The sequence below is a fragment of the Pseudonaja textilis genome, chromosome 17, assembly GCF_049901715.1.
Source record: "Pseudonaja textilis isolate UNSWEBS1 chromosome 17, rPseTex1.2, whole genome shotgun sequence".
Classification (NCBI taxonomy): domain Eukaryota; kingdom Metazoa; phylum Chordata; class Lepidosauria; order Squamata; family Elapidae; genus Pseudonaja; species Pseudonaja textilis.
The window spans coordinates 8,105,631-8,120,089 of NC_142006.1; the positions used below are offsets into that span (position 1 = coordinate 8,105,631).

At 43.5% G+C, this 14,459-nt stretch overlaps 1 protein-coding gene across 7 annotated transcripts in view; it reads left to right on the forward strand.

The window, feature by feature from the left end:
- The window catches only part of MAPKAP1 (MAPK associated protein 1), an 81,224-nt gene that overhangs the window by 21,338 nt on the left and 45,427 nt on the right, over positions 1-14,459 (forward strand). For all 7 annotated transcript variants that reach the window (XM_087914616.1, XM_087914623.1, XM_087914620.1 and 4 more), the window contains one exon: positions 12,917-13,089. In XM_087914616.1, coding sequence (XP_087770742.1) covers positions 12,917-13,089 — 173 coding nt within the window. The remainder of the gene's footprint in view (positions 1-12,916; positions 13,090-14,459) is intronic.

Genomic DNA, 14,459 nt, shown 5'->3' on the forward strand with positions numbered 1-14,459 from the left:
CTGGAACTAAGGAGGAATTTCCTGACATTGAGAACAATTAACCTGTGGAACTGCTTGCCTCCAGAAGTTGTGAATGCTCCAACACTAGGAGTTTTTTTAGGAAGAGATTGGACAGCCACTTCTCTCAAATTGTATAGGGGGTCAGACTAGTTGGCCTCCAAACTCCCTTCCAACTCCGATGTTCTATGTTCATGCCCAACCTGGGGCATGCTTACATTTTGCTCTTTGGCACCTGCCCTGCCAATGTCCTAATCCAACATGAGGTGGAACCACTGGACAGCCATTTGTCCGGAATGGTATAATGTCTCCTGCTTGAGCAGAGGGGTTGGATTAGATGACCTCCAAAGTCCCTTCCAACTCTGTCATTCGGTTAGAACTATGCCTTAAAGTCCTCGCTTCACATCCCTTTGCAAACACAAGTGATGCACTTAAGTCGATAAATCCACGCCTTTAATCAAGTGGGACTTAATTCGCAAGTTGTGTGTCTTGACTGGAGTAATGTCTGTGCTATTGGATCTGTAATCCTGGACCTTCAGACTAACTTGTTGTCCAGGATCTGGCGCATTATCTTCCAAGCTTTTGTCCTTCTGTTGATTCTGGTAATCAAGGAGGGAAGCAACCTAGAACTAAGGAGAAACTTCTTAACCGTGAGAACAATTAACCAGTGGAACTGCTTGCTTCCAGAAGTTATGGGTGCTGCATCACTGGAGGCTTTCAAGAAGAGACTGGACATCCATGTGTCTCGGGTTTCCTGCCTTCTAGTCTCGTTGGACGAGAAGACCCCAAGATCCCTTCCAACTCTGTTTATTCTGCTCTATCATCCAAGTCATAACTGGGCGTAAACTTCATCGGAGAACTCTTCAAGTCCAAAGAATCCTCAACCCAACATTTGCCCTCCTGTAAGATTCATTTTCTCAGGATGCCACCAAAGAGTTAACCAGGCAGCCCGTACCTCACACATACCCGTATCCAGATGCACATCTGTTAATAAAAACAACAGTTGGTTACTTTTACTGACATCCTATGATTTATAAGTCGGCTTGCAAGATTAATTTTTCTTTTGGTTTCAAAAGGAAGAAAAAAAAAAAATCAGCCTGTCATTTTTCACCCCGGAATCATATTGTCATTAGACATAATCTCCCTATTGTAAGGAGAAACCTGAACAAATAAATGGTTTTGCTAGCTGCTCTTTTCATTATTTTTTAATTCTTTCTGGCAGCATATTTCTTGAATAAATAGCTGGGGGGAGGGGGAGGTGTCGGGGGGAGCCCACCCCATTAATTATTATCATCTCCGCAGGAAAGCTTCAGAAGTTGCAGAATTTTTTTGTTCTCTTATTTTTTGTTCTTTTTTAACCTGAAAAATAAAAAAAAATACGGGAAAAGAGGTCCGTTTTCCAATTCTGAATTCTGGGACATTTTGGTGCTTTGTCAGCATAAACGATACTGACAACCTAAGACGGAGCTTCCTTAAATCTTCCAGGTCGCAGCATTAATATAGATTTAAGTTCTGTTTTCCTCTCACTATTTAAAGTTGATCTGTCAGTCATCCTTCAAAGGGGACCCTGGAAGCGGGCGGAAGTTACTTCCATGAAAATAGACTCGGCGTTTATGTGGGTTTGGTGGCCAGAGAGGCACCACGGAAGGGAGAATCAAAAGTTAACCCACCCATTTCACAGATTATATTTTAACTCTCTGGGTGTGGGTGTGATCTAATTTAGAATATGTCGTTCCAATAAATCCAAATAGATATTAATCAATATCCATAGATATCCCTAGAAGCTGAAGGATGGGAGAATTAACCTATGTGCAAGAATTGGCAAGAATCAGCCTAGGAAGAAACAAGGAAAACAGTCGGTAGAGGCTCTCTGAACTCGGTGGTTTTCTTGCAGGCATTTAATCACCCAACTAGATAACATCATCAGCGCTAGAAGAGAGTGGGGTTTGCTCTCTGTTCATATACCAGCCTCTTAGGCTGCCAGGGTTAGTGGCAATGTTGGCGATGGTCCCTTGTTTAGACTGTGGTTTATTTTTCAATTTTCTGAGTTGGTAGTTCCTTGATTTAAGGTATGGTTTCCTGTTTGATTGTTGGTCTACTATCAACCTGGGTGTTAATCTCTGCTACTGGCCAAGAAGCATTTTGGGCTTTTTTTTTGTTCCCTTCCAATATTTATAAAGGTAAAGGTTCCCCTTGCACACATGTGCTAGTTGTTTCCGGCTCTAGGGGCCAGTGCTCATCTCTGTTGCAAAGCCGAAGAGCCAACGCTGTCCAAAGACGTCTCCGTGGTGATGTGGTCCCTATTTTTCTACTTGCATTTTTTACACGCTTTCGAACTGCTAAGTTGGTAGAAGCTGGGACAAGTTAATGGGAGCTCAATCCGTTATGCGACGCTAGCGATTTGAACCTCCGAACTGCCGACCTTTCTGATCGACAAGCTCCGCGTCTCAGCCACTGAGCCACCGCGGCTCCCTTGTGTAACCCAACATATATAGGACATGTTTATTGTCTCATCCTAGCCGACATCTAGGGCCTGTTTCTTATCGTGTGTCTAGCAGTGTCACGTCCTTGGTTTTTCTGCTGTCACCTGGTACTTGAGTTTCCAGAAGACTAAAATTGACAGATGCTCCTCTGCTGAAGTCTGACTTTGGGGGGTTTTTGGCGGGGGGAGAAAGACTTTCCAAAAAAATGGTCAGTTCAATGAAAGACAGGGTTGAGGTGCACATAAAATACGCTGTGGGGAGAACTTCCCTTCCATCGCTCAGAACCTGAGTTCACCCGGTGAAGCTGAATAATGAGGCCTAGCCACCTTGAATCTCCGAAGAGGGGGTGGTGTATAAATGACTGTATAAATCAAGAAATAATGGGGCATTCAGCACAGACAAACAGGAAGAAGCCGTCTTGACACCTGGTGGGCTATTAAACCCTGGAAGCTGCCACCAGCCGATGAATTGATGGAGGCCAGCATGGACAACTCCGAAAGGGAGATTCGTCCGTCGGTGGAGGACAAGGCTATGGATGTCAGTAGCTCATAGTGACCCATACATTACGTCTAGTATCAAAGGTAATACGTCTCTTTGGTGCCAGGAGCTTAGGAAAAAATATATATTTGTATGTCAGAGCCAGGTCCTTCAAACCAGGGGAAGGTGTTCCAGGCAAGGCCGGTCTCGGGTGCCTCTCGTTGTACCGTGGAAGTAAACTCACCCGCCAGCATCATTTTGGGATATTTAAAATATTTGAATGCTAAATCAACCTCCGGTATTCTCGACTGTTCGACTCTGCTAGTTTGCTCATCTAATCCAGGCTGCTCAAGGATTTGTTTAGGAGTGCCTTTTCTTCGGGATGAGCGACCTACTGCAAGATAGACTTTAGTTACTCTAGTTCCACCACCACCACCACCAAAAAAACAAACAAACCTGTTTTAAAACCAGCTGCCAGAGAAAGATACAGGATTCCTAAATAATAAGTTGGAAAAAGGAGGAGGAGGAGGGAGGAAGGGAGGAGGAAGAGAAGGAGAAGGAAAAGATGAAGGAGGAGGAGGAGGAGGAGGAGAAGAAGAAGAAGAAGAAGAAGAAGAAGAAGAAGAAGAAGAAGAAGAAGAAGAAGAAGAAGAAGAAGAAGAAGAAGAAGAAGAAGAAGAAGAAGCTCTATTATATTTATCTGTCTAGAGTCAATAAATCTGTTTTCTGCAGATTAAATACCGACTTCTCTTTTCGAAAAGCTTTGTTTCCTCAAACCTCTTATCAGGCGGAGTGTGGCACTAATCACACCTACAGAAACTTGTAATTTTCCTCAAGGAGGTGACACCGACAGAATTAAAAATGAAGGCGCCCCCCCCTCCCTCCCTCCTCCTCCTCCTCCTGGAAAATCCAGTTCATTACAAATTAGCAGTGGTCTTAAGGAAGTGGAGGGCTGAGAGGTGTCAACGAGTGATAGGGGGAAAAGAAACCCACCATTTTCAACTGTCAGAGCCTGGGAGCCAAGCTAACCCTGGAACAAATTAATCACATATTGTCAAGGCAAAGTTGCATCAAATTAACACATCGGATTCCGGCATATTAATGTGAGAATGCTTTCACCTGATTATTACTGCAAGCCATTGCCACTCTGCGGCTGCAAAGATATAATTAAATTGCTAAATAGAACGCGCGTATTATATCTCCGCGCACATTTAGGGTGCAGGAGCTGAAAAGATCACAGCCCGGGAAGTGACAGATTCCATTTTGTGGGATGAAAAAAACTTGGTTCTCACTCTACTCGTCCCTTCCAATCACGCCCCCCCACCACCACCCCCTATCCCCTATTCCTCCCTCTTCATCCCTCCTGGCCTTGTTGTTTTATTTACTTAGGAGTATCGGAGGATGAAATGAGAAAACTTAAGTTACCAGCCTTTGCAGACCCACTCTCTTCCACTTAGATGAAATACATGTTTAATTTAACTGATTTGCTAGGCTGGATCTGTGAATCTGTAATTGCTCCAACCCAGAAGCTTGCCCGCTCTCTTCTTCTGGATTTCACTGAACAAATGAAGCACACACACACACAAAGAGAGAGAGAGAGAGGGAGAGAGCATGAGAGAGAAGGAGGGAGAGAGAGAGAGAGAAAGAGAGAGAGAGAGAAGCTTTGTTACCACATCATCACAAGACTTTGAAGCAAAAGCACCTCAGTCCTCCTTCGAAGCATTGCCAATCCGAGCTAGAATGGAGACCCATAAGCCACAGCTCGAGGGAGCCCCCCCCCCCATACATCCTTCTCCTGGATGCTGGCCTTTTTAATGTGCTAGAAGGATCAGTGGCATGGAAGGTAATGATTCATTTATCAACGGGATCCAGTGAAGCACGGACTCTGGTTCCAGCTACCCTTTTGCCCTTCCCTCTTTGGCGGAGGGTGCCCCCAACGCGTCCGTCAAAGTTAGATTTCGCACCCGCTGCCCAAGGCTTTCTATTTTGGGGTTGCCTCGGCAGCCCAGTCACAACTCCAAGGTTGGAGAGACTGGCTGAACTAGAAGGAGGAGTCAAGTAGGGAATTAGTCTGGAATCTGTATGTAGCCACAAAAGAGCAAGATCCGATCTCTCTTGAATGCCACTGGACCTTATCTAGTCTGGTCCAGGTACCAACTGCCATTACTCCTGAGTCGCCTGGGCTGCTGCAGCTGCTCTTTCCTTCCAGCAGCCCTGCGCGCATGTGCACTGGGCACAGGCTCCTCGGGCTCCTCTTCCTCGCTGCTGCCAGCCCTCACAATCTCCGAAGGCAGCACCCCACTCTCTGATGGTCCTGGCCCCATCCCTGCATCACCCGCAGGCCCCTCATCTGAGTCCTCGCTCTCCGAGACCTCAGCTGTCCACACCTGTTGCCCAACACCTGCCAATCACCAGTCAGACATTGCGAAATGTTGTTGCGGAAAAAACCCAGGATCAGGGTGAGGATTAAGCCTTCATGATAGTGGTTTGAACACCAAGTATTAGCTCAAGGAGAATGAAAAGGAGGGCAGCCATTCCTAATGAGATATAGAATATAATTTTAATGAACATGCCGTTTGAAATAGATACCGCGGAGCTTGAGGTGGGCGGGAGAAGGAGGGAGAAGGAGAAAGCGGCGGTCATTTAATTAGAACATGTTTAATTAGAATAAAAAATTTCCAAAAATACAATTTTATGTGACAGCCTAGTTAATCTTCTGCTTGAATCATATTGCGTTTTATTCAATTTAATTGATTTTAAGCTTGGTCTAATGTTATTATCCTTCACTTAATTATACATGGCTCAAAATCGTACCACGTTCATAAGTCAACATTCCCAATAGCCGAAGAAAAGGATTGAATTGTTTTATGAGCAGAAGGATGATAAAAAAAAAAAAATATCCAGGCCTGAGAAAGAAAAGGCCAGGCGCTCTTGGGGGGAAAAATACATATTAGAGGATGCTATTATTTTCTAAAACAAAGGACAAAAAAAACGATCTCCCCTGCAATCGTTTTATTTTCAGGAAACATTATCAGTTTTCTTTTTAGATTATTAATCTGTCGTACCTCCTGTAGGGCCAGAGTCTTGAGATATAAAAACTGAGATATTTGCACATGGACAAACCGGAGTTCCATGAAGTATCAGTTCACGATCAATTGCCATGGGTTTATTTGAGGGTTAGAATTAGCATTTTCCATCGTGATTCTTCTCAGTCAATCTATATATATATATATCTAAATATCTTTATCTGTCTTATCTATCTATCTATCTCTATCATATCTATCTATCTATCTATCTATCTATCTATCTATCTATCTATCTATGTCTTTCTCTCTCTCTATATATATACATATACACACAAAAGCGAAAGACTCCTCACGCATCATCACAAAATCTCCAGAACTGTAAAGCCTACAAGCTTGAAATTTGGCACGTATGTTCCTCTTGGCTTCTGGGTGCTCACTAAGAAAGGATTTTTCAAAATGACCATCAGAGCATTAGTGTTAACTATGTTATTATTATTAACACGCTCTGATGCTAAGGAGTTCTACTCCCCCTCCCCACCTGAAAAGAAATCTCTTCCAAATGCAAAACACAAGCAGAGGAATCGCAGTTGCAGTTTCACAGCACCAAGCAGCTTCAGTAAAGAACAGTTGAGCTAAGCCACGCCCAGGCTCCTTGCTGTCTCCTCCTTGCTCATACAGCAAATACTCTTTCAGTTTCCAAACAGCCCTCAACTCTCACACAGTGACAGGACGCTAGCCAGATGAATACTGATGGATGCTGATAGGCAGAGGCAGAATTTTTTCCCCCTTATTTTCCTCCCCAAAAACTAAGCCCGACCACATAGTTCCGTAGCGAAGCATGGGTATCGAGCTAATAGTACCAACTAGGTACTAGCTAGGTTGCTAGGTTGGAGATAATGGAAAGTGAATCCCAACGGTATGTGGAATTTTGGAGTCTTTGGTGCTCCTTAAACTCGGTGGCTTTCTTGGAGATGTTTCATTACCCAACTAGGTAACAACATCAGGCTAGAAAGGAGTGGGGTTTGTTCCCTATTTATATACAATATATCCTCAGTCCCTTCCAGCGCTGATAATATTATCTAGTTGGGTAGCTCAGGGTGAAATTGTTGGGTCCTTGGAGCTCTCTGAGCTTGGTGGTTTTCTTGCAGACGTTTCTTTGCCCAGCGAGGTAACAGCATCCGTACTGGAAGGGAGTGGGATTTGCTCCCTATTTGTATACAGTATATATCCTCAGTCCCTTCCAGCATTGATGATGTTATCTAGCTGGGTGTAGAAACGTCTGCAGGAAAGCCACCAAGCTCAGAGAGCACCCACAATTCAACCCAGAGCTGCAAGCATCCTCTTCGCTTTACGTGGTATAATTATTAGCGGGGATATTAGGAGGAAGGGTGTGGAAGTGCAAAAGAGGCAGGAAGGAGGAATTTCGGAAGAAAACACGAGTGTGGGAATGGCTCCTGAAGCCGGAGCAGAATCTTCATTGCCTAGGAAATTATTCCTCAAAACTCGCTTTGCCTGCCGACACCTTAGAACATCTGGGCTGTAATTGAAAAATACCACGGAGAGGCAGAGGGAAGGTGCTGCGTGAAGGCACCGCTGTAGAATACCAAAATTAAACGCACAGGAGGGGGAGAGAAGGCTTTTATTTACACAGCATTTAAATATTCATACTCTGTTATGCTTTGCATCACAGGAAATTACTGGGTTAAAATTTTATGATGGGTGACAGCCCCAATGAGATAAATTAAGTGAGAACATTAATGGGATTTTCCTGTCTGGTGGAAAAAACGACAGCAATCCAGCTGAATTTTGTTTGATCTGCTCAGTCTAGTCGAGCCAAGCCAGATTAAACCCACGATGGCTTTGTGCAAAATGCCATTCACCCTAAATCTTTTGCGTTATAAACTTCGGAGTCTGTTGGTCATTGTTGCTTCACAAGAAAACAGAGCCCTCCTTCTGACTTCTACATTGGGAAAAAAAACAAATCTCTCCAATCAAACTCTAAAATTGGTAAGAGGTGAAATGCGGCTGTTTAAAAAAACAACACTTCGTTAAATATATAAAAATAGTTGTCTGTATGATCTACCTCCTGCTTGAAAAAAATGGCTGACCTCCATATTTGAAAGTAATTGAAAACCAGCATAGAATTTCATTCTGTTTTTATTTTAGTCCCATTCAGATTTCTTAGGAATCAATATCAGTGGCTCATGGGAGTTTCTGCACCATGAAACTGCACCATGAAAGCTCAGGTCCTTAGTGTTTTCTGTGCTTGGTTTTTTTGTACACTGATGGCATTATCTAGTTGGGTCATGAAACGTCTGTAAGAAAAGAACCAAGCTCAGAGCTACTCTATGTAAACAGGGAAAAGTTCACACTCACTGACACTGATGGCATTATCTAGTTGGGTCATGAAACCTCTGTAAGAAAAGAACCAAGCTCAGAGCTACTCTATGTAAACAGGGAGCAATTCACACTCACTGGCACTGATGATGTTACCTAGTTGGGTCATGAAGCGTGTGCAAGAAAAACACTGAGCGGAGAGAGCCCCAAGGATCCCTCCTATCAATCCTGAACTAACAAACGTTCTTGTCTATCTGTTAAAAAAAAAATGCATGCGTGAAGTATGTCTCCCTTTTTAAAGAGAAAAACATGGGAGACAATTTTTGGGGTCTTGTGAAAGTAAGAATCATGTGACGTTATACTTTTGGGAGAAGGTTTGGGAAAGCGGGAAAAAAAACCCCCAAAATCCTCCCCTCCATTTATTTCTGTTTTCCCTAATGTTTTATCCTGTTTGTTAGGAGGTGTGAGTCAATGGCTTGAATTAATTCTAATTACTAGAGAGGCATATCCTGATTGAGCAAATAAAATAGTATGCTCATTTGGGCCAAGGCCATCTAATTAAATGCTAACTTTGGATAAGCTGGATGTGCGTGAAAGATTAATTTTTAAGAGGGTTTTTATGACTCACTAAATAACGATTCGGTTAAAAATCTTTCGCATTATATATCATTAGGCCATCTAATCTTAAAGTGTTATAACATTAAGTCACCGAACTCCATTGTAAAGGAAGATGTGGTAAATCATGTTTATTAACAAATTAATCATATTTTTTCCCCCCGCCAGCAAGTAAGTGTATCTGCTATATTTGGTTCTCTGCTGAGAATTAAACCGAGGCTTCACCGGGAGGTTTCAAATGGATTTTGGTGCCACAAATGGAAAACGGGGGGATTGGATTATAAATTGGAATGCTCACTTTGAAATCCAAGGTTCAAAAGCTTTGGACCCCTTCAGTGGTTATCTCTGAACTGTCATTTTTAATATCGCGGCAAAAGAAAATTATTAAATGCACAGGGCGCAGTTGTCCTGCAGGAATTTGATTAATTCATTTTAATGTTCATTAAACTTTCAATTCAATTAAACGGAAAGAGGATTGAGTTCCTGTCTCTTTGTCCTGTCTCTTTGCCTGCTTTTTGGAGCGTGGCCCCAGTATGACTCCAAAGATCAGTGAGTGGCCCTGGGTTTTATTAATAACAACAACAACAATAACAACAACAACAAAGCATATTTTAAAATCAGGTTGGCTTGCTGCAGTTTGGATTTCTCAGCCAGACGTAATTGAGATGACGAAGGAGGGATGGAATTTGCCAACTTAACCTATTGGCTATTTTGGGTGTTTCTCTCTTCCAAAGGATTGAATTGTGTAAATAATCTTGGGGGTGGAGCATCAAATTGGCACCGGCACCGGAGATGAATTCCTGGGTAAGGCCACACTTGGAATATTGCATCCAGTTAAATCAAAAAGATGTTGAGACTCTTGAAAAAGTGCAGAGAAGAGCAACCAGGATGATGAGGGGACTGGAGGATAAAACATACGAAGAACGGTTGCTGGAACTGGGCCTGGCTAGTGAAGGGAAGGGAAGGACCAGGGGAGACAGGAGAGCAGCCTTCCAGTATTTGAGGGGCTGCCCCAAAGAAGAGGGAGTCAAGCTATTCTCCAAAGCCCCTTCAGAAGGCAGGACAAGAAGCAACGGGTGGAAACTGATCAGGGAGAGAAGCAACCTAGAACTCAGGAGGCATTTTCTGACAGTGAGAACAATTAATCGGGGGAACGACTTGACTCCAGAAGTTGTAAATGCTCCAACACCGGAAGTTTTTTAAAAAGATGTTGGATAACCATTTGTCTGAAGTAGCGTGGGGTTTCCTGCCTAAGCAGGGGGTTGGACTAGATGGCCTCCGAGGTGCCTTCCCACTTTGTTATTCTGTTGTTCAATGCAGTTTTGATGCTTCCCCCTTTGACTCCTCCCTTTGCAACTATCTATACATCCCTCCCCACAGCCTGTGTTGCATTCTCAAGAGAACGTGTGTGTGTGTGTTTGTGTGTGTGTGTGTTTGTGCGTGTTGTTTAAAAAAAGGGAAATACAAATGTTTTGCCCACCCTGCGATCCATTTGGTTTATGCACATCAGCAATTCAGGCAGACTTCGCTCCCTATCCTCTTCATCTTCCCCGGGAAAAGATTAATGATGATAAAGCAGCGAAGGCCCAATTCTTTTTCTTTTCTTATTTTTTATTTTTTTATTTCAGCCTCCCAACATTAGAATGATATAAATAAGACTCATAAATCCACCCTTCCCTCTGAACTGTATTCCCCAAGGCACCCCCAGACAGAAGGCAGGGGTAGTAGCTTCGTAGGACTTGTAAGAGAAGAGAGACCGGTGGGAGATTAAAGTCCTTCTAAGCAGCAGACTTACAGAATAACAGAGTTGGAAGGGACCTTGTAGGTCATCTAGTCCAACCCCCTGCCCGAGCAGGAGACCCTACACCATTTCTGACAAAAGGCCATCCAATCTCTTCTTGAACGTCTCTAGGGATGGCCAGTCTCTTCTTGAAACCTTCCAATGTTGGAGCATCCGCAACTTCTGGAGCCAGGTTGTCCCACACTGATTAATTGTTCTAATTCCTTACTTCTAAGTTGCTCCTCTCTTTGGTTAGTTTCCATCCATTGTTTTTTGGTCTGGTCTTGGAGAATAGCTTGACTCCCTCTTCTTTGGGGCAGCCCCTCGAATATTGGAAGACTGCTATCAAGTCACCCTGGTCCTTCTCTTCCTTAGACTAAACTAAAATGGAACATAAAGGAGGCATAGGTTTCGAAGGGACCCTGGAGGTCATCTAGCCCAAGCTCAAGCAGGGAGACCTTCTATACCACCCCAGGCAAATGCCTATCCAGTCCCTTCTTAAAAACCTCCATGAATGGATCTCCCCTAACTTCTGAAGGCAAGCGATTCCACCAATGAATTGTTCTCCTTAGTTCTAGGTTGGATCCCTCCTGGATAATCTTCCATCCATTCCTTATTGTCCTGCCTTCAGGCTGTTTTGGAGAATAAGTTCACCCCGTCTTCTCTGTGGCAGCCCCTCCACTATTAGAAGACTGCTACCACCTTACCCCGAGTCCTTCTCTTCCTTAGACCAGCCTAACATGGAACCTAGAGTTGGGAGGGGTCTTGGAGATCTTCTAGTCCACCCCCCACTGCTGAAACAGGAGACTCTCCACGGTTTGCAACCAGCTTCTCCCCAGCTTCCCCTTCGAAACCCTTCCAGTGACGGAGCACCCACAAGTCCCTTTATTCTTGATTTCTTTCTCCTGTTTTAACATTTCTTTCCCACCATCAGAAATACACTGTCCCTGGATCGCCTTGATTCACTCCCGGAATGAAAAGCAGAGTATCGAAATCAAGAGGCTGCTTAGAGGAAAAAAAATTTTTTTTTGTTCCTCGGGACACCCAAACGCTTAGAAATTGAGCGTCGTTGGAAATCCTTGCACGCCTGCACTCCAGCCCACGGCAGCAAATGTTCAACAGAGCAGATAAAAGCAGCTCATATTCCTTTTTATTTGCCAGCTTGTTCCTTTGTTTAAAATTGGGGTTTTTTTTTTTTTAAAAAGGCTAGCATTAAAGAGTAAAGGAACGAGGGGGAAAAGAAAGCCCACCTCGATGCAGCCTCCAGGAGAAGAAAAAGAAAAAAGAAAACCCAATGCCATAATATACGAGACAATAATTAAATTAGTAGCACTATATATATTTTTTTAGTCTCGTAGTAAAAAGTACCAGCAACTACTACAAAATAACATTGGAAGTTTTGCCAGCAGCCCGCTTAAAAAAAAAAAAAAGCAAAAATCGATGAAGAGCTGATAAAATACATGGATGTGCACCAACATTTGGCTGTAAAAATTTTTAAAAAAATGTAGTTTCCAATGCTGGGTTTTAGGTCTTACAAATTTTCACTTCTTTCTTTGTTTCGCCCTGCCTTATAAAGCAACTTTCTGGCCTTGATCAGAAATAAAGTTTGATTTGGCAGAAACATCGAGGGCCTGAAATCCAATGTCCCTTATCTGGAAATATTTTGGAGAACAGCAAATACTATCAGCCACGTTCAGCCTCCTCCTCCTTTTCTCCAGAGCTAGCAGGGGAAAAAAAAGGCAGCTAGTCCTCAACTTACAATGGTTCATTCAGTGACCATTCCAAGTTATAACGGTCCTGGGGAAAAAGTGACTTATGACTGTTTTTTTCACCTTTACGACCGTTGAAGCAGCCCTGCAGTCACCTGATCGAAAATTTAGATGTTTTGACAACTGACTCACACTTATGGAGTCACATAACTCCTTTTTTGCAACCGTCTGTCCATGGGGAAGCCAGGTTCACTTAATATATATCGAAGTTCAGAGTGTACGTTTTTCTTAAAGGCAACTTTCCAAACTAAAGATGAGGAAATTCTATATAGGATGCATATGGATTGGGCAGAAGTTACCCTCTCTGCTCATTTAAGAATGTAATAAAGATTGGCTTTATTTTGATGGATTAACCCAGCCTGGCGTGAGAAGCATCTCTCTTGCCCAAACGCGAAGCGCTCACGTCTCCCTTGACCTCTCTTGTCCCAACAGGGCCACATTGGCACAACCGCAACAAAAATCATTGACGTCTACCTCCCACTCCACGCCAACCAGGACAAGCTGCAACCCATGACTGTGGTGACGATTGCCAACGCCAAGGTGCAGGACCTGATCGGACTCATCTGCTGGCAATACACGAGCGAAGGACGGGAACCCAAGTTGAAGTAGGTCCCTTCAGGGGTCATCTTCTCTTTCTCTCTCTCTCTCCTTCCCTCCCTCTTCTCTCCCGCCCTCCTCCTCTTGTTCTCTCACTCCTTCCCTCACTCCTTCCCTCCCCTCTCTCCCTCTCTATCTCTCTCTGTCTTTCCATGGAACATTTTTTGCATAAGGAAATTGATTTTGACAGGTAAGTATGCAGGTAGATGTTGAAAATATGGGTAGATGGAGACACAGATAGACAGCCATGATGGATAGATGAATAGATAGATAAATTGATAGATAAGATGGATGGATGGATGGATGGATAGATAGATAGATAGATAGATAGATAGATAGATAGATAGATAGATAGATAGATAGATAGATACTAAGAGAGACGATGGATGGATGGATGGAATGGACGGACGGACATAATGATGGATAGATGAATAGAAAGATATGTTGATACATAAGATAGCATGGATGGATGGAGGGATGGATGATGGGTGACTGGATAGATAAGTGGGTAGATAAATACGTTGTGGATAGATAAGATAGATAAATGGCTGATAGGTAGGTAGATGATGGATGGATGGATAGATAGATAGATAGATAGATAGATAGATAGATAGATAGATAGATAGATAGATAGATAGATAGATAGATAGATAGATAGATAGATAGATAAGACAGGCAGGCAGGAAGACAGATAGATAGACAGAAACAGCATACTCCTTCTGAAAAACCTTGCCAAGAAAACTGTAGGGACTTGTCCAGAGTGTAAGGCAGCTGCCACAGAGAGTTTCTGAGAATCAGACACGATTGAACAGAAGAATACACACACACACACACACACACACACACACACACACACCAGATAAGTCTCACCACAACACTTCCCCATTTATCAATATTTCCTTCCAAGCTCTGCGTACATCTATATCTATTTCTCTTTCAATTAAATTACCGGGTACTGTGTAATGACAAGCCTGTGAAGCCCGGTGTTGCATAAATGAATCATCATTTCGAGATGCCGTCCCTTTTTGGGGGGGGGATGGAGCGGTGGGGGTGGGGGGAAGAGAGGAGGTGTCTTGTTTGTTTGTTTTTAAAAAAGACAAATCGCTTCCCCGTCGTCGTATCACATACACAGGTAGCGTTTTCACCCCCCTGAGGGTTGGAGCCCCCTTTCCTGGCAGGTGGGAGTGAAACAGCCGCCTCCTTTCCCTAAATCCCCACGTAGCGAGGAGCCTGCTTCTCCTTCCTCAGCTGCTCAAATCTGAAGAACTTGACCCCCGAGATTTCTTTTCGGGCCTGCCTGATTCCCGCTTGCTTAAATTTCGCCTGCCTTTTAATCGGCTTGGAGAACTTCTCGGCAAAGCAGCTACACCTTTGCAAG